The 20,942-nt window shown below is 43.2% G+C and overlaps 1 protein-coding gene across 10 annotated transcripts in view; it reads left to right on the top strand.

Annotated features, from left to right (window-relative positions):
• SVIL (supervillin) overlaps nucleotides 1-20,942 on the top strand; it is a 267,829-nt gene that overhangs the window by 173,347 nt on the left and 73,540 nt on the right. For 6 of the 10 annotated variants that reach the window (XM_053572488.1, XM_053572489.1, XM_053572487.1 and 3 more), the window contains 3 exons: nucleotides 1,848-2,532; nucleotides 17,237-17,320; nucleotides 19,894-20,775. In XM_053572488.1, coding sequence (XP_053428463.1) covers nucleotides 1,848-2,532; nucleotides 17,237-17,320; nucleotides 19,894-20,775 — 1,651 coding nt within the window. The remainder of the gene's footprint in view (nucleotides 1-1,847; nucleotides 2,533-17,236; nucleotides 17,321-19,893; nucleotides 20,776-20,942) is intronic. The other 4 variants (XM_053572485.1, XM_053572483.1, XM_053572491.1 and 1 more) reach the window with 2 other exon arrangements.

Below are 20,942 nucleotides of genomic sequence, written 5' to 3'. Positions count from 1 at the left end.
TTGGGGGATGGGGTGGGCGTCTTCCTCTTCTCAATTCATACTACTAAACCCCGAAATCAGTTTCAGTTACTTGTGTGACCAATTTGAAGGACATAATTGAAAACATAGGTGACTATTTAATTCACGTAGATTGGAAAAGGGTTTTCTATGCGTAGAAACAAATGGTCAAAGAAATCACCAAATGAACAGTCAAGTCAATTGACTTGACTACATGACAATTTGCATCTATACTTCAGAGAAAATCTTATACACACATAGGCTCCACAACAAAATCAAACCACAGCAAGTCTGAAAATGTCCGTGAAGGTGACAAGGGCTAATGTTCCTCTAAAAGCTTACATAAAACAGGGCGGCACCCATAGCTCATTGGGTAGGGTGCCGACCACATACACCGAAGCTGGCGGGTTCAAATCCAGCCCGGGCCTGCTAAACAACGACAAGTGCAACTAAAAAATAGCTGGGCGTTGTGGCGGGTGCCTGTAGTCCCAGCTACTTGGGAGGCTGAGGCAAGAGAATCTCTTAAGCCCAAGATTTTGAGGTTGCTGTGAGCTGTGACTTGATGCTACTCTACTGAGGGGCGACAACTTGAGTTGCCCTGGGTAGCGTGCTCTGGCGTCACAGCTCACAGCAACCTCAAACTCTTGGGCTCAAGCAATTCTCTTGCCTCAGACTCTCAAGTAGCTGGGACTATAGGCACCTGACAGAATGCCTGGCTACTTTTAGAGATAGGGTCTTGCTCTTGCTCAGACTGGTCTCTAACCTGTGAGCTCAGGCAATCCACCTGCCTGGGGAGAGTGCTAGGATTACAGGAGTGAGCCACCATGCCTGGCCCCAAAGTCAATTTTTTTAGATGAATAGTCAGTATATATGAGGAAGCATATATTGCAGATACAAGTATAAATTGAGGCAGACTTTATAAAAATTAACTTGACAGTCTAGCAAGTGTCTTAAGATGATGTATCCATTGATAAAGCAATTCTACTTCTATGAGTACATTGTGATACGAATCAGAAAATCAGACTGGTTGGAAGTTAGAAACAACCTAAATACCCGGCAATATGGGAAGAGTTACATTAATTGTGGAATGCCTATTAAATAGACTCTTATGAAGCCTTAAAAGATGATGTCTTCAAAATAAGACTTCTAAATATAAGAAAATATTTCCTATAGAACTTCAGTCACATTGAATATTTTTGATAGGAAAAAAGGGGAGAGATAACTCTGTAAAAGACTAGAAGGAAAATACATAAAGATATCAAGTTACTAGGGCTATGGTTATTGGTGATTTGGGTTTTTCCCTTCCTATTTTCATGTCAGACATTTTCTACATCAAACATTCTACAATTGGAAAAGGACATTTCTGCTCAAAATAAATAAATAGACCTGGTGCACAGCAACGTGGGCCATCTTTTTATGGTTACTGTCAGATCGCGTGAAGCCGCAACCCATCCCTTGTCAAATTACAGCAGCTCAGTTGCCTTCTGTCTTTTCTAGAAAACTGTGAACTCATCTGGTGGTGTCACATGTGACATATTAAACTCACAAAAGAAAAAAGGAGATAAGGGAAATAAGCAAGGTCTGATAAGGTCTGGGGAGTGAGGGGGCTGAGTTTTAGTGTAAGACTTCCGTGGCTCAGAGCCTGTGGACCGTTCACAGCCTTCAGCTACGTGTGTGACTGCAGATCTAAGCTCCTTCAGAAGCCCAGGTAAATCATTTCAGATACACACACCAGGTTGAGAAGTGGGTTCTTTGTAGCATGGGTGCCCCAGCGCGTGGAGAGCATCCTTAGGTGTGTAAATGAGTGTCTTTACTTGAAATCTGTATGTATTGTCCATGTGATCTTGCAGGCCGATCAAATGAAGAGGAAGAAACGTCTGATTCTTCCATAGAAAAGCAAATTCGATCTAAATACTGCAGGGAAGCCTCAGGCATCCACAGCGATTCATCCTATGGTTCTAGTACCATGGACACCCACAGTCTGGAGTCCAAAGCTGAACGAATCGCCAGGTACAAAGCGGAAAGGAGACGGCAACTGGCAGAAAAATACGGGGTAGCTCTGGATCTCGAAGCCGACTCGGCGGAATATCTGTCTCGCTATTCCAAGCCCAGGAAGGATCCTGATGCTATCGAAAAACGGGGAGGGAAAAGTGACAAACCAGAAGAGTCCAGCAGAGAGTCGAGTTCTCCCTACTCTGGGAGTGAGACTGTAGGGCTCAGGACCTGTGTGGGTGAGTCCAAGGACTACGGCCTGTACGGGAGTGACAGTATGTCTGAGCAGGAGGTGCTGCTGAACGTGGAAAACCAAAGACGAGGTCAAGAGCTGAGTGCCAGGCGGCAGGCCCAGGACCTGCCCCCAACAGTCGAGAGTTCTTCGACCTACGAAAGTTGTTCGACCTTCTCATTCTCGGGCCGTGACTCTTTCACTGATGTGCCAAAGTCCCCAAAGCAGCTGCACACCTCATCACTGCAGCAGCCAGCATCCCGGAGCCCCTCCACTGGTGACTCACTGGTGTCTTCTGATGCCCGGCCCAGGTAAGCAAACAGCCCCCGCTGGCCACACACATGAGCCTTCTCCTTGCCATGAGCTATAGTCTGGGTATTCTTGGCATTATGTGGATATCAAGGGTTATTGGGGAAATAACAAATGTGATGTGTGATTTTTCTTTTATTTACTTTTTTTTCTTTATTGAGACAGGGTCTCACTTTGTGGCACTCGGTAGAGTGCCATGGCATTATAGTTCACAGCAACCTCCAACTCTTGGGCTTAAGTGATTCTCTTGCCTCACCTTCCCAAGTAGCTGAAACTATAGGTGGCCACCACAACATCCGGCTACTTTTTGTTGCAGTTGTCATTGTTGTTCAGCTAGCTTGGGCCGGGTTCGAACCCACCAGCCTCGGTGCATGTGGCTAGCGCCCTACCCACTGAGCTACAGGCGCCACCTTATTTCCCTGTTTAGATTGGGGAGGTTTGTTGACCATATTTAAAGTGCAATTTACTTAAACATTCTGCTTAAAGGCTTGGGGAACTTCTAGACTCCTAAGTGTGTTTTTCAGTTCAAACAAGGGGTAGCTTCCCAGGTGAACTGAGAAAGAATGAGAACCGAAGGTCAAGCAAATTTGTTCTGAAAGAAGAAATAGCGACAAAATGGGAAAATGCTCTTATTTGTTTCCCATTGGGAGAGAGGGGTGAACACCTGGTCTCTCTCTGTGGCAGTAATATATCAGAAGCAGGTTCTGTTAGTTATCAGAGTTTATTAAGCCAAAGGCCTGTGACCACATACTTCCTCATCCAGACTAAATACTTAGAGATATCAGCTTCTAAAAGAATGGAATATTATAGATCCCAAGAAGATATTTCGAGGGCCTTTTTTGTTCAGCTGTTGGACTTGATTACTTGAAACTTAGGAACTGTGATCTATTGTGTCGTATTTTTGAAATGAGGCACTTTTATTTGAGAAATTTGCATTTCATAGTAGAACAGCCTTCTTGGTTTAGTTGCACTCTGTCAAAGCCTTCCTGTCTTTTGTGTGTGGGATTAAGAAACCTAACAGATACCAATTTAGAAAGAATAGTAGAGATAAATAATGATATTGGTTTTAAAAAAATGAATCTTATTTTGGATTGCCATATAATGACTGTTTAAGTTATTACAGTAGATTACACATTATAGATTTTCAGTAAGATTGTTGCAACAGTTGTAATAGTAATTAAAACTTGGTTGAAGGCTTGGCACGGTGGCTCATGCTTGTAATCCCAGTACTTAGGAGGCAGAGGTAGGTGGATTGCTTAAGATCACAGGTTCAAGACCAGCCTGAAGCAGAGGGAGACCCTGTCTCTAAAAAATAGCTGGGCGTTGTGATGGGTGCCTGTAGTCCCAGCTGCTAGGGAAGCTGAGCCAAGAGGATCACTTGAACCTAAGAGTTTGAGGTTACTGTGAGCTAGGATGCAACAGCACCCTACCAAGGGTGACCAAGTGAGACTCTGTCTCAAAAAAAAAAAAAAAAAGAAACTTTGTTGAGTATTTCATGTAAAAGGACAGGATCGATAATAGTTTTGTATGAGTTAAAATCTTAATATTCAAAAGTGTTTTTAACTCTAAGTCTTAACAGCTATGTGAAAGCATTGTTGACTTATTTAGGCCATAAGGAGACAAAGCCATTTCTAGATAGGTTTCTTTGAAGAAGCATATTACTAGAAGTTTCCATAAGCCTAGCCTTAGCCTCATAGTGCTTTACTTTCATTTAGAAAAGGCTGAAAAGAATTAAGAAATTGTAAAAAGAATTCCAGAAGAGACATGGGCTGTATTTTGTTGAAGCCAAAATATAAAATTCTATGATTCATAGGCTAAGAAATACAAATCATTTCATATACATTAGAAAAATACCTGAGATCTATTTACATAAGGAAGGATGGAAAATAATGTGTGAAAATTTTGACATTTAAAAATATTAACCTTTCCTTTGTATTGACAATCGTTATTCAGCTTGTAAAAATGGATTTAAGATGGATTAGCAATTCTGCTTAGGTGTCCTTTATAGAGAGCCAGGAAATTCAGGTTTCAGAAAGTGATTGTTACCTGATTTCCATGTGGGAGGAAGTAAGACAAGCAAAAACTTGCTTTGCAACCTAAAACAATAACAAAAGAAGCCTCCTCAGTGACCTAACTAGCTGAAAGTGAAAATAATAATGTCATCTGATATGGAAATACATGGCAGAAAAGTTCAAGATTAAGACGTAAGGAAAAGGTATCCACAAATAATCATTTTAATGCAGTGCTTTTTTGTGGATTTGTTCTATCACAGAAATGGAATATTTTTCTTGCTGCTACCCCATTGTCACCTAGCTCTGCCAAGTTTTTTAGCTGTTAAATCTCTGAATTAACTCATTCCCATTTCGTCATTTTATTTTGTGCAGGCTAACAAGGGGCTGTTTCTTATTTAAATATGACTACACCACTCATGAATAAATCATGAAAAGTGTCCTAGTGACCTAAAAATTCAAATATGAGGCTTGGCACCCATACATAGTGGTTACGGCGCCAGCCACATACACCAAGGCTGGTGGGTTCCAACCCAGCCCAGGCCAGCTAAACAACAATGACAACTGCAACAAAAAATAGCAGGGTGTTTGTGGTGGGTGCCTGTAGTCCCAGCTACTTGGGAGGCTGAGGCAAGAGAATCACTTAAGCCCAAGAGTTTGAAGTTGCTGTGAGCTGTGAAGTCACAGCACTCCACCGAGGGTGACATAGTGAGACTCTGTCTCAAAAAAATAAAAATAAATTCATATATGAGTCAAATTTCTATCTCAGAGCTGCTAATGTACTCACGTTCACTCACACCAGGTACGGAATAATCAAAAGTTCTTGTATTTCACTGTACTATACTATTTTTAAGCATTATAACCTAAATAACAATTTTTAGGATAATATTTACCTAAGGAGCTAATCTGTTTTGGAATTATTTAGTATTCGGTTTCCATGAAAAGGAAGATATTTTTCATTAATTGATCCATTCATCAATTGATATTACAGGGCAGTGTTTTTCAACCTTTTTTATCTCATAACACACTTGAACTTATAGTTAAACTTCCCGCGGCATACTTAAAATATGTTGATCAAAAAAAAAGATTAAAAAAATAAGAAATACATGGGCGGCACCTGTGGCTCAGTGAGTAGGGCGCCGGCCCCATATGCCGAGGGTGGCAGGTTCAAACTCAGCCCTGGCCAAACTGCAACAAAAAAATAGCCGGGTGTTGTGGCGGGCGCCTGTAGTCCCAGCTGTTTGGGAGGCTGAGGCAAGAGAATCGCGTAAGCCCAAGAGTTAGAGGTTGCTGTGAGCCGTGTGACGCCACGGCACTCTACCCGAGGGCGGTACAGGGAGACTCTGTCTCTACAAAAGAAAAGAAATACACATACTGTGCTTTGATCTTCTTTTGAAAATAATTGAATTAGCGTTTTTAGAAAATGTACGTGGCACACCTAAGATCCTCTCATGCCACACCAGTTGAAAACCGCTGTTCTACACGGTCTTTAGCTCAGAAATCCTGCTAGTTGACCAAGAATTCAGATGAACATACTATTCTAAAGAAATCGTAGAATAAAAGCAGTAGCCAAAAAGAAAGAAGAGAAGATACCCCACCCCCCAACCCCGCCAACCCCCACCTGTCCAATCCTTTTGAACTTTGTAAACTTGGAATTTCAGAAGTCGTTTTCCTGGGGAGATGGTGTTACTGATATGAACCCTTCTTTTTTAATTCGGACATTCAGGGAATTTTCTAATTCCCTTAGAATAAAATTCAAAAGGATTTGGGTCCTATAGATTATTCAAATTTTAAAAAATCTGAACTCCTGCTGATATTAGAAATCCTGAATCCAAAACTCTTGTTGAACTTGCTACTTTGGGCATCTATTTTTTTAAAAAGGAAATACTCGTATTTGTTATTTCTATGAGTGGAGAAACTCACCACCTCAAGTCCCACCTCTGGGTTTCCTGAGGATCAGCCCTCACTGTCTGTTCTCAGTGGACTGTGTGACCAGCAGAGAGGAGAATGAACCAGAACTTACACCTGATGTTCTAGCGGCGCTCCACCCTGGAGAACCCTTGTTAATCACTTTTCATTACTGTACTGTGATCTGGCACCATGTAGCAAATTGTGTTGTTAGTGGCCAGAACATGAGTGATTATAGAGATTTCATGCAGAGCTGGAGGCTAAAATTGGACCCAGGGGTACGTTGCCCTGGGTGGATGATGGTTTGGGCAGGGCTGCCCGCAGACATCAGAGAGCCACGGATAGCTCAGGAAGACAGACCAGGGCACCCTGGGGAATAACGCTTTCCGCAGCACGTTGGCACACTGAACGGAGGACAGGGGCTTCTGCGAGGCGCCTGGAGTCATTTCGGTAGCATTTGCTCATTCCCTAAGGAGAGGTTTGAGTCCCAAAACTGTCTCCAGTGCCTCAAGCTCTCACAGCTGTAGTGTCCATGCACAAATAGAGATGTCTCCAGGACAGCGTCGTGCTGGCCCCTGTGCAGCCTGTCCCAGCTCCTGTCTCCACTGGCAGGCAGGTTCTGTGACAGATGCTGCAGGGGACAGACAGGGCATGGGAAACAATATCTCAGGAGCCACTCTATAAAGAAGAGACCGCTGCGACCTCCTCATGGCCTCCTCTATGACCGAAAGAGATTCATTTTCACCTTTCAGCCCCTGAACCCCCAGTCATCTGTGCTCCCCGCCTCACTCTAGCAGCTTTGAGCTGTTATAGACAGTGAATTTATTCTCATTTTTGCATTTTATTCTGCTGTCCCTGATAGGTGGCAATTCCTGTTCATTAGGTTAAATATAAATATATCACCCCAAATCCTAGCTATCGTGTGCTCTAGCAAAACCTTCAAACATGTGCAAGATTTTAAATGCAGAATTTTGCCCGTGACCACACGCCCTTGCATGTTTGGCACCTGTGCGTATGTGCAGAACAGTCCTTCACAGTTTCTCCATACAAGCAACTTTTAGCAAATTAACTTTTAATTTTAATGCGATGAAGAAGTTAATAGCCATTCTTAGTGTTTTATAATTAGAAGCTGTTATATAATTAGAGCCGGACACCCACATGGTGAAACTAATTTTACTCTGCTGGATTTAACTTCACTTTGATAGCAGGAAACACTGTCTATCTAGTCTTGACTCTTGGCAGTTACAGGGAATTAAAGCATGTCATTTTATACTATTATGTTCTTAGGGATACAACCCAAGAGCAATTCCTGGCCTTTATGGAAACTTAGGGGGAGTTATTATTTCCTGGTAATATAAATCTGTACCAGCTAGTTGCCATTCTGATACTTCATGTTCTGACACATGTGAAATCACCATCTCCTTGTTCTGGTTCCTGGGTAACCCTATAGTCCATACCCAATGGAGGAGCTAGTTCCCCAACCCCTACTCCTGGGGAGCTGGCTCATCCCGAGACCCCTTAAAAATAAATTCTCTATTTGTTTCTGAGGACAAGGCTTTTTAAGTACCTTTTGTAAATCCATATCAACTGTTTCTATAATGCCCCCCAATCTTTTTTCCTAAAATTTCTAACCTTCAAAAGACAAAAGCAACAAACTCTCCTTTCTACAATGATAAAAAATAACATGGACATAAATAATTTTAGGCTCATAGAACCAGAAGTAATCTTGGAGATTATTTCGTTTAAACATCTTTTTTTTTTTTTTTTTAAGATAAAGGCTTACTCTGTCACCCTAAGTAGAGTGCTATGTTATCATAGCTCACAGCAACCTCAAGCCCTTGGGTTCAAATGATCCTCCTGCCTCAGCCTCCCGAGTAGCTGGGACTACAGGTGCCCACCCTGACACTCAGCTAATTTTTCTATTTTTAGTAGAGACAGGGTCTCACTCTTGCTCAGGCTGGTCTCAAACTCCTGAGCTCAAGCAATCCACCCACCTCTGCCTCTCAGAGTGCTGGGATTACAGGCGTGAGCCACTGCACCCAGCCTAAACATCTATTTTATACACGGGAAAAATGAAACATTTAAAAAGTAACTTGATGGAGACCATATAGGTACTTCGACAGAACAGAGACCATCGTCATCATTCATCCATCATTCCAAGTTCTCGGAGTCCATCGGAGCTCCCTGCACTCCACTCCACTCTTTACTTATGACAGTGCTGTTTTTCATCATCATAGAAAGGAGAGTTTGCTGGTTTTGCCCTCTGAAGGTTAGAGATTTTAAGAAAGATCACATGTTGTAGAGGCATACATATAGAAACATAACGTATAGAAACATCCAGACTTGTGAATTTCCATAATGTGGATTTCCAAGGCTTTAAAGCCTTGTCCTCAGAAAGAAAATGAAAACTTGTAGTCTAGGATGATTCAAACTCATTAAGCATCTCTCTAGACCGCATGGATTAATTTCAGCTCTCAGGTAACTTAGCTAAATTTTTAAGAAAGTTCTGTTGAGCCTTCTGTGTGCCATGCAATGTGTTCTTGGATGGACATATCATCTTTACGAAAAGAAAGTATGGGAAATAACCACAACGCAAGGGAGGTAAATATGGTTCTTGAGGCCAAGGTTGGGTATCATGGGGTACCGAAGACAGGATATTAGTTCTTCCTTCTTGGAGACGTGGTCACAGTTGAACCAACTCCTTAAGGAGGTGGTGGGTTTGCTAGACATGGAGGGAGGGTCTTCTCTGGGCAAGAAGGCACAGGTGTCCATATAGAGAGAGCTGGAAGGGGCAAGGTGGGAGGAAACAGAGCCAGGTGGCGTCATTCACAAGGTGCTTCAGGTGATGCAGCCGGGAGCTTGGCCTTTTCTATGTGCACAGCGGGAAGTGCCTGGAGAATTTGAAAGCAAAGATGATTGATTATGCATTTTTTTTTTTTTTTTTGAGACAGAGTCTCATTCTATCACCCTCAGTAGAGTACTGTGGCGTCACAGCTCACAGCAACGTCCAACTCCTGGGCTTAGGTGATTCTCTGACTTCAACCTCCCCAGTAGCTAGGACTACAGGCACCACTACAACACCCGGCTATTTTTTGTTGCAGTTTGGCCAGGGCCGGGTTCGAACCCGCCACCCTCAGTATATGGGACCAGCACTCTGCCCACTGAGCCAAAGGCTCATGATTATGCATTTTAGAAACACTGCTATGAAGGGTTGGGCTGAAGAATAATGGATTACCAACAGGGCGGTTAAGGGGTGGTCGTGGTTACCCAGAGATGATGAGGTGTCTAGTTCCAGGTTGGGCTTTGTCATAAACCTGCTTCTATTTGACATATCATTAGTTAATCTGGGAGAATTGATGATAGGGCGATCAGATTTCTGGAGAATGGATTGTTAACAAGTTTGGTGACTGAAAGAGAGACAAAGGGGGCAGGACAGAAAAGGAAGTGAGTTAGGAAGGAGAGAGGATTAACACAACTATTTATAATGATGGTTATGTTAATCGGTTTGATTGAAGCGTTCCATATTGCGTATCCAATCATCACAGTGTACCCCTTAAATGTAGACGGTTATGATTTAATAAAAATAAAATGAAATGTTTAATATGGATTTTAAAAAAAGAAGGAGCATGTTGGCAAGAGAGCATGTGAACCTGGAGCAATGGTTGGAAACCAACAAGATGAAATTTCATAAAGCCCTGTGTAGAGGGGGGAAAAAATCAGTGTACAGTTTAGACTGGGGAAACCTGATTGGAGAGCACTTCCTGGGAAACAGGCTTAGGGCTTTTAGCAGGTTCTTTCTGGGACGGGCAAGGCAAGTAGATTAATCCTGGGGGACATTAATGACCGTGAACTGCCAGTGGCACAGGTAGGCAGTGACCCCCTGTGTCCCGCAGTGGTAAGATCTGGGTATGTCCCTCTAATGGGTTGACTGACAAAGGAGAGCTGTGGTCCAGAGGAGGGTCAGCCTTCCCATCTGCCCTGCTTTCTTGACCTTTCCAGGTTTTCATAGACTTCTCTCTGTCTTAATAGGAGCTGGAATCATTGTTGGAGGCTCGTAAACATTGTCTAGCATTTAGACTCTCAGCCCAGTCTGTTCCTCTTGTTATCAGATTGTCACTTTCCCAGAGATACTAGAAAGCTGAACCTTGGCTTGGCAAAGGGAGCCCTGATGTTATCAGTCTGACTTCTGGTTGATGATGATTTTTTGTTTGTTGGTTGGCCTTATGACTTTATTTAGCTAAGGACTTGAACCCGATAATAACAAATAGGCTTATTCAAAATGCTATCAACCACAGTCATTTAGTAACAGTTAGTGAAAGTGTGCTCTGTTTTAGAGGTTGCATCCACGTGACAAGCTAGCAGATAGGAAGAGGAAAGGCCATATTGACTGGCGATGATTTTGCTAGAAGGGAAAAAAAAAGGAGAAAAAGATTGTGGACCAAAAGAGGTACACCCTAGAGTCAGCTTCACCTGTGCCCTTGTTTCTTAGGAAGAAGGCTAGTCAAAGGCCCAATACCCTAGAGTAAGGCTGCCATTCCCAAAAGAGGATGTTAGCAATTTTATCAGGATTGCCCCCAAACGTGGGACCATGATTTTGGTATTATACCAATCTGTAAGATCAGTAAGCACAATTGCAATGATACGTTACTTTGATAGACGCCTTAAGGGAAAGACAGATACCCTTCACTTTTTCCCTGCTACTGGCCATACCCAGCAATACCGAGTGACACAGAAAATCATTTGTGAATGAAAGTTCTGCTGTTTTCTGTTTCCTTAAAGTGTCACCAAACAATAGCAGTGTTATTTGATAGCCAATCCGCAAAGTATTCATTAGTCCACAACCTGTAAGAATTTATAAGAGACTTAGATTAAACACTCTTCATGGAAAAAGTCACACTAGCTATGACGAAAATGTGGGCTGAGCTAAACCGTGGCCTTAGTGATGTTAATTTCTCTTCTGGTGCAGGCCTTCTATCTAATCAGAACCTGTGACACCCGTCAGCAGGACACACTGTGAATAACGTTTGTTTATACAAAGCTCTTGCTACTTTGTCTGAGACTGGAATTCATATCTCTGGTCTTGAGTCAGTATTCTCATAAATATTATTAAACTGTAAGGGGCTTCATGATAAATGAGCAGAAAATCTTTGGCTGCTATTGAAGCCTCGTGAACTCAATCCCCAGCCCTGAAAAGCTAATCTCTTAACTAAAGCCTGCAAGCCCCTGTCCCATCTTATTCTAAGAGTAGTGGTTTGAATCAGGAGATGTGAGAATTCAAGTCCAGCTGGGAAGTGGAAACCTGGTCCACTTAGGACGGCCTAGAGTAGCACTGTCCTCAGATTCTAGCATTTTCTGACAGTTCTATCTGCACATACCTAGCGCCATTCTCCTTTCTGGGCTGAGATCACAGCAGTTAGGCATTCCGCACTGAGATTATCTTAGAGAAAGACTGGAAGAAATTGGTTATCTCACGTTTATCTTGCTTATTCTCCCAGAAAATACTAATTTCTACTTTTCATTCCTCAAGAAGTCTTTACTCCATAATCCAGTAATGATATGTTTTAATTGAGGTATAATTTTATATCATGTCCATGGATATTAAGGACGCAAAACTGGTGAGTACGTGTACAACCATATGAAATATTCCCATCATCCTGGCTTGGTGCCTATAGCTCAGCGGCTAGGGTGCCAACCTCATACACCCGAGCTGGTAGGTTTGAACCCAGCCCAGACCTGCCAAACAACAATGACAACTACAACCAAAAAAAAAAAAAAAAAGCTGGGCCTTGTGGCAGGTGCCTGTAGTCCCAGCTACTTGGGAGGCTTAGACAAGAGAATCGCTTAAGCCCAAGAATTTGAAGTTGCTGTGAGCTATGATGCCATAGTACTCTACCGAGGGTGACAAAGTGAAACTCTGTCTCAAAAAACAAACAAAGAAAGAAATATTCCCATCATCCCTTGTGATTTTGTCCACCACTGACTCTTGACTCTATTTTTAAGGACCTAATTTAGCTGCCATAGCCTGTCAGTGCTCTGTGTTCAACTCATTATATTGTATAAAGACAATCTTCTCCCATTGTTATTTTTTTAACCATACTTTAATTATCTACCAAAATTGTTTAGTGTAACACACTAAAGAGCACTGAATAAAACAATAGCATCTATGCAGGAAATTGGGCGGCGCCTGTGGCTCAACGGGTAGGGCGCCGGTCCCATATGCCGGAGGTGGCGGGTTCAAGCCCAGCCCGGGCCAAAAATAAAAAAAAAAAAAAAAAGAGGAAAGAAAAAGAAAGAGAAAAATAATCGCCGCTATTCAGATCTGATCTCTTTTTGTTCATATTTTTAAAAAACTTATTGGCTATGATACTATACTTCTTCTCCAGAACAATGCCCTCTGGGCCCCTAAGATAACTCTTCTACTTTTATGAAGTGATATATTTTAAAATCAGAGTTTAGGAATTCCTTAGCCAACCTGCTCAGTGTCATAATCAGGCTGTACTCCAGGGTGAAAAACTCAGTCCACAAACTTCCTTTGCCTGACTGCTTTGATTTTTATTATACATTGGAGAAATAATGGAGGAAGGTGATTGGGTGTTACGGGATTTATAGGTAATTGGGTGGGTCTGTTGGAGATGGAACATCTAGTAAGGATTGTGGATGTGAGTGGGAAATTGTTGGTGTCTCCCTTGAATAACCTTGAATAAGCCTGTAGACCCTGACCTCCCAACCTCATCAGGACCCCTCCAAGCCACGGACATAGTCTTTCTCCAGAAGGTGTGCTAGAAGACATAGGTTTGGGGTCATGCAGCACTGGGTCTAAGCCCCATCCTTTTGTTACCAGCTATGCAATCCTGGGCTGTTAATGTCCTTTGGGAGAATTTTTGCGCCTCATTTAGTTCATCTGTAAAATGAAGATAAGAATACCCACCTCCTGGGGTTGTTGTCGGGATTATTATCCAACATACATTCATTCCATCAATATTCAAGACCTGCCATTTGCCATACACTGTCCTGAGTGCTGGTGACACAATAGTGAAGAAAGCCTTCTCCCCAGAAGCTCCTGTATCTCAGTGAAGAGGTGACACGCACGGGAGGTGGAGGTAAGGGGAAGCTATCCAGCTGTGCAGAGATAGGTGGACAGATCAAGGAGGGCTTTGCAACCATGTGAGGCTTTAGGTTTTCCTCTGAATGACACGTGGAACCTTATAAAGCTTTCAAAAGAGGAATCAATCTGCCTTCGGTTTTCAAAGAATGACTCTGGCTGCCAAGCTGAACTTGGACATTCAGTGGCCTAGCACAGAAACAGAATAATTAGGAAGTCACATTGGGAATGCGGGTGAGAGATGGTGGTGGTTTGAATGAGAACAGCACAGGTGGGGGAGGAGGCTATAATTTGAAGGTAACTGATAGAATTTGCAGATGACTTAGATGTAGGCAATGCAACTTTTTGGCTGGGGCAACCTGAAGCCAGAATTTTCCATTTACTGAGAGAGGGAGGACTCCAGTACAAGTTGGGTTTGGAGGGAAAACAAGAGTACATTTTGGGAGCATGTTAACTTCATGACATCTATTAGATATCCAAATGGAAATGTCAAGAGAACCTGCGGGGCACTCTATCTTGTGGTTGGTGAGGAAGAACCAACAAACAACGCTGATGAGGGGGAAAGAAGGAAGTTCTGAAGCCAGAGCTGGCCAGTATGCCCTGCTGATGGTCAGCGTGGGAAGTGGCCATGGATTATAATTACACAGTGCTCAGGGCAGCCTCGTGCACAGTATTCAGTTAAATTCCACTTATCCCCTCTCTGTTGTGTTTTTGACAGCAGAAAATCTTACCCAAACACATGCCTTAGTCAACCTCAAGGGTCCTGAAAGTCTACTTGCCGAAATACTGTTCTCAATCACGCCTGCTTTCAACTGTCTTAAGACAAACTCAAGCCCTCCTGGTGAGGCAGGACTCACCCTCCTTAACATCTGAGTTCTGAATTGGATCTCTGTATAACATGTCTTTAAGACATGAAAACAGTAGCCCATAAACTTTCAGCACTGTTGATTGTGGAGAAGGAATGAGAGAAAAAAAAACATGTTGAAAGGCATTTGCTCAGCATGATGCCTTCAAATACATTTATTTGTATTTGAAGCTTGTGTGACAGACATTTATTTGTGTTTGCTATATAGATATTACTCAACTTACCATGGGGTTCCATCCAGATAAACCCATCATAAATCGAAAATATCATAAGTCTAAACAATAAAATATTGTAAGTTGAAAATACATCGAATACACCTGACCTACCAAACACCATAGCTTAGCCTACCTTAACAGATTGACTGCTGCACTAGACTAGAAAAAAAATTTCCTTTTCCCTTGGGGCCCAGGCGGCTCCCAAGGTAGCCAAGGAAAAGAGACATGTGAGTTATATACACTTCATGCAGCACAGCCTCCAAACCAGCTTGAGTTTACATACAACTTGCCCAGCAGTTAATGTGTTAAGCATGCTCAGAACACTTAGAGTAGCTGACAGTTGGGCGAGTCACTTAGCAACAAGATACATTCTAGAGTACTGGTTATTTACTCGGTGATCGCGAAGCTGACTGGGAGCTGCAGCTCCCTGCCTCAGCCCAGGATCATGAGAATATCATATCAAATATTGTTAGCGCAGGAAAAGATGAATGGTCAAGATGTGAGGTATGGTTTCTACTGAATGTCTGCCACTTGTCACCTTCATTAAGTCGAAAGATCATAAATCAAACCATCGCTAAGTCAGGGACCTCTGCCTATGAAGTGCCAGACTTGGAATATTCACTATTCTGGTGTTGGTGACTTGTCTTTTGGCTAGTTCTGTATCTCAGTTGTAGTAGATAAGGGGGGGTCTAGTAAGTGCCCCCATATCTGTGTTGGATTTCCATTTTATAAACAGTGACTCAGTATCCGTAAGCCCCTCGTGATCACCTCCAGCAATGCTGACCAAGTTTTGCTCATGGGAGGTTATCTTCAGAAGGTTGGGTAGCATGTCATGGCTTCAATTCTGTTGTAGCAAAAGCATGTGAGCCTCAAAATAACTGTATGAGGTAGGCGTGTCGTTATAATAACTTGATATCGTTTTCAAAAACAAGTGTCTACTCCATCCTCCTTTCCCAAGTCCTGTGCTGAGCTGCAGATGACAAGCCATGCCAGTCCCATGTTCAGACGAAAAGTTGAAAAATTGGACCCTTTATGGTTGAAAATAGAATAACTTTAAATACATCTTAATTTTTTATGTGTGGTGGGCAAAATTGCTATAAGCCTGGCTGTCGGAAAGTAGGTGATAGTTTTGGGTATAGAAAGACTGAGAAAGTTTCAGTGGAGAAAAACACATCTGTCCACGCCCACAATGAGACAGATTTTAGCAGTTAGAGCCAAGATGTGTAATAGTGATGACATGTTCCTGCTTGTCCCCTTGAAGCAAAACTTGAATTAAAGTGATTTTAGAAAATTAACATAATTTAATATAATACTCATTCCTTTTCGGAAATTGCTTTGAGCTGAAATGTTTCCAGCCTGGCATTGAATGAAGAACTCTTGTGGACAGGTTCATAAGATTTTGAGCTGGTTAAATATTCTAACTAGCCTGTAGGTTTTCCTTTTTTTTTTTTTTTCTTTCTACATTGTAAGAGAAAACAGGTCAGTAATTTTGAGTATCCCTTCTGGGACTTGCTTTACATTGTTAAAGGTTGTCCTGGTCTATGATTTTTTTCTGAAATATCTTCAGCCTAACATAATTACTTGGTCACCCTCTACTTTGCGTTGTTTCACTTGTGCGTTGAGGAATGAATGTGTAAATCATATATTATCACACCTGCCACAGTGTAAGGTTTTTAGTGGCTGGGTTGATTTTTGATTCACTGTTTTCTTTTTTTTTTTTTTGTAGAGACAGAGTCTCACTTTATGGCCCTCGGTAGAGTGCCGTGGCCTCACACAGCTCACGGCAACCTCCAACTCCTGGGCTTAAGCGATTCTCTTGCCTCAGCCTCCCGAGCTGGGACTATAGGCGCCCGCCACAACGCCCGGCTATTTTTTGGTTGCAGTTTGGCCGGGGCCTGGTTTGAACCCGCCACCCTCGGTATATGGAGCCAGCGCCTTACCGACTGAGCCACAGGCGCCACCCGATTCACTGTTTTCATTTCCTCGAGCTTAGCTCATTACTTTGCACACAGTAGGCATTCTAAAAACATCCCTCAAATGGACCTGAATTAGTACTTGTAACTGTTGTGTTGGTTGTATTTTTTGGTGATAAATAAAAAAGGAAATTGTGTAATAGCAACTGAAGATAGGATCCCATTGGATTTCTTTTTTATTCCTTTTTTATTTCTTTATTTGATATGTATTGTTTTATATGGATACTATTTTTGTATTTGACCATTTACCAACATACCTCAACAAAACTTATGGAAATTACATCGCTTTATTCTTTTGGCCCAGCTTCTTATAAGAGAATTGCCCTGTATTTGTAAAGTGTGACTATCACAGACTACTTTCTAATCGTTTAAAATTACTTGAGAAAACATGTTATTGGGCGGCCTTGGATGTATTTATTTCTATCTCTTGATTTTAGCAGTGAGCCAGAAGCCCCGGACATTCCATGAAGTGTGACCATAAACTGTGTGGCAAAATGTGCTTGAAAATCACTTTCAAAACCCAGGGATCATCCTAACTTAAAGAATCAGCCTTTAGGTGTTAAGTTATAATAAAGTCAGTGTGTATGTTGACATTTTAATAGAGATTATCTGAAGTTTTGTTTTTTGTACACAGTAGCACAGGGAAACCCAAACATGAGTGGTTTCTCCAGAAAGATTCCGAAGGGGACACACCTTCACTCATCAACTGGCCTTCCAGGTATCCCCCAAGCTGGCACGCTGTGGCCCATGTTCAGTGAATGCTGCCTTTTTTCCTCTGACCTGTCCTGCTGACCCACACCTCAGCTAACACTCTCCTCCGGCCTTCTTTCTAATGACAACGGTGCACGTGTGTCCCAAAAGGGACTGCTGGAAGTTACTTTCTAATCATCTGCCTTTTTCTCCTCCACGTTTCCTAACCTGTGCTAGTCATCTTTCTCATTCCTCCTGGGTTTCTTTTCTCTCATTCTGACTGGCCATCTTTTTGCTACCTTCTTGTTTCCCCGTTTTCTCACCGTCTCATGTAGCATCTGCCGGTTGGGGGCAGTAGTGAGCACCGAGCTGACTCTCTGAGCTGCTTCCCTCTTGAATCTCCCTGACCAGCCAGTGCCCCATCTGGCCTCTTCCCTCCTTCCAGCCTCCTTGTTTTCAAGTCTCCTCCTCTCCAAACCAGTAATGTTTTAAAGGCGGACAAAACCCCCTATCCTTTCATTTTTAAGAGTGGGGGCAGGGAGGAGAAGAAGCCAGAATGAGTAAGTCCTGGGGGCGACAAAGCGCCCGTGTAGTGAGTCTCTAACAGCCACTTTGTTCTCGGCTGAGGACAACACACAGATTGTCTCTGATGGACGCACACATTCCACAGGAGGACTGCGGCCACATTTCAGTCTTCTTTTGATTAACGAAGGTTGTAAATAGGAAAGCCTCCAACACTGGCTGGTCTCTGAGAAAAAATAACAGTTCAGAAGGCCTTCCTGCCCTGAATTGTTCCTAATCACCACCTTTTACGTGTGGCTTTGATTATTCTTTAACGAAGCATACGCAGATCCCCTGCCTCTTCTGTTTAGAAACGCACAGGAGTTTCTATCAAATTGGCGGGGAGCACTGGTCGTTAAAAAAAACTATTTTTTGCCCGTAAAGTATACATCATAAATAATTACTTTTGCTGATTGTTGTTAAATGAATCAAAGTCCTACATTTCTCCAGGAAATCACTTTGCATGCCCCAACACACTCTTGACTTTTTAAAGGTTACCGCCATCGGTAATCCATCCTCAAGTAGTTTGAATGGTTTCTCCCTTCTCACGACATGGTTTTGCAAAAAGTAGAACTCAGAGCCCTATTCAATGTTTACTCTTTCCCAAGCACTAAGCCATGTGCTTTGTAATCATCACATCACATTATGTCAGCATTATGCCCATTTTAAAGGTAAAGCAACTGAGGCTTACCAAGGGCAGCTAAATTGCCAAAGGCATCCCAGCTAGAGCTAACTGAGCCAGGATTTGAACAGAGACACCCCACGGGCAGAGCTTTCAGTTATATGTCTTCTGCAGCTTTTGAAAAGAAGTTCAGTTTTGCTCTCAGATATTTTAAATAACTCTGGAAGCAACTAGAGCCATCTCTTTTTAGATTAATTTTTGAGACAGAGTCTCACTCTGTCGCCCTCAGTAGAGCACTGTGGCATCACAGCTCACAGCAACCTCTAACTCTTGGGCTTAAGAGATTCTCTTGCCTCAGCCTCTCTGCGCCCCCCAGAACACCTGGCTATTTTTTGGTTGTAGTTGTCATTGTTAACTGGCTTGGGCCATGTTCGAACCCACCAGCCTGGGTCTTTGTGGCTGGCACTTTAACCACTGTGCTACAGGTGCCAAGCCTTAGATTAATTTTTAACTAAGGATGTAACATCAATCCCAATGTGGGGAGAATGTTCACTTCATTGATTCCTTCAACAATTATCTTTTCTCTAACATTCTTTTTTTTCCCCCTGAGACAGAGTCTCACTATGTCGCCCTCAGTAGAGTGCTATGGCGTCACAGCTCACAGCAACCTCAAACTCTTGGGCTTAAGAGATTCTCTTGCCTCAGCCTCCCAAGTAGCTGGGACTATAGGAGCCCATCACAACGCCCAGCCTTTTTTTTTTTTTTTGCAGTTGTCATTATTGTTTAGCTGGTCCGGGCTGGGTTTGAACCTGCCAGTCTGGGTGTATGTGGCTGGCACCCTAACCGCAGAGCTACAGGTGCCGCCCTCTCTAACATTCTTTTGGTGCTACCACTGTTAGTAATGATGTCCAAACTGGCCCCATGTCTCATGAATGAATAAATGCAGTCTGCATTGCATGAAAAAGCTTGCGAATGTTTAGTTGAGAGAAGTGATTGTCAGTTGTATCTTGAGCTCAGTGAAAAGTATAAATAATCACGAATGTGCTTACATTTCCAGAGACAGTGAGATTACAATGTTTGGTACATAGGCATATGTATTCTGCACACTCCCATCACATTTCCCGTATTTCTTTGACTTCTGGGTATTTATTTGATCAGAAGGGACCCCCACATTTCCCTAGGATAGCATCTGACCCCACTCAGCCTTAGAGTTAGTTTTGCACCACATGGACATACAAATTTGCAAACTCAACTCAAAATCATTCATCTGGCAAGTACCAAGTTTCTGATACCAGACACCAAAATGCTTTTTTACAAGTTGTTCTCTCTTTCACTCAGTAATCTGTGATCCACGCATGCTTTCTTCCCCTTAAGCAGGTACTGCCCTTTGCGACTTAAATCCTTTTTCTTTCTTAAAGAGTTAAAGTTAGAGAAAAACTGGTGAAAGAGGAGAGTGCTCGCAGCAGCCCTGAACTTGCCCCTGAATCCTTAACTCAGAGGAGACATCAGCCAGCACCAGCCCATTACCTGTCCTTTCAGTCAGAACACTCGGCCTTTGATAGCGTCCCCAGCAAGGCAGCCAGCGCTGCACGACAGCCCCGCCGTGGCTACGTCCAACCAGCCGATCCTGGTCGCGCCACCAAGCTGGTGACCGAGGAAACCCCAGAAAACGTGTCTGAGTGTGGCTGGGTGGGATCAGTCTCCCAGGATGTCATAGAACCTCCCACCTTAAAGATTCCAGAAGGCGAGAGAAGGGAGTCGCCAGTTCTCCATATCTGCGAATCCAAAGCAGAAGAAGACGTGCTCTTCACCGAAGCTCTTGAGAAGGGCAAGAAAACACTGTCTGCTTTGCAGGGTGATGGGTTTGCAAGAAGCCACGAAGACCCGTCTGGAAAGGAGGACTTCGGTAAGCCAGCCGCTAGCACGGTCACCATAGAACGTCAGAAGGAGGTGGAAAGTGTCTCACTCCCACCTCAAGATCAACACCAGCCCACGGAGAGAACAGGCAGAAGCCAAATGGTTTTGTATGTTCAGAGTGAGCCCATGTCCCAAGACGCCAAAGTCACCAGTCACAGAAGGAAGCACAAGGTCCTCACCCGCTCACTGTCGGATTACACAGGCCCCCCTCCGCCCCAGGCCTCCAAGCTTAAGGTCCCCACTTCAAAGCCAGAGCTGGAGCCACAGAGTTCCAAGGCTGAGGAGCTTCCTGGGGACGTCGGTGTGCCGGACACAAAGGTCTCTGTCGCTCAGCTCCGAAGTATGTTTCTGGAGTCTGCCAACGCCTGCAAGAGACCCGAACTGTAGGTGATGTTTCCAGCATCCTCCTGATGTGTCACTTACACGTCCCTGGCAGAATTAGTCACTTCTCGACTTGTGTGGTGTCCTGCGTTGAATTGTATCAGCTTAGCTCACAAGCGTGTGCAGGGCAACTCTACAGGAAATGGCTCAAAAAACTACCATTCTGCTT

The sequence above is a fragment of the Nycticebus coucang genome, chromosome 20 (genome assembly GCF_027406575.1).
Source record: "Nycticebus coucang isolate mNycCou1 chromosome 20, mNycCou1.pri, whole genome shotgun sequence".
Classification (NCBI taxonomy): domain Eukaryota; kingdom Metazoa; phylum Chordata; class Mammalia; order Primates; family Lorisidae; genus Nycticebus; species Nycticebus coucang.
The sequence above is the reverse complement of the archived record's forward strand: the minus strand, read 5'-3'. Positions and strand labels throughout refer to the sequence as shown.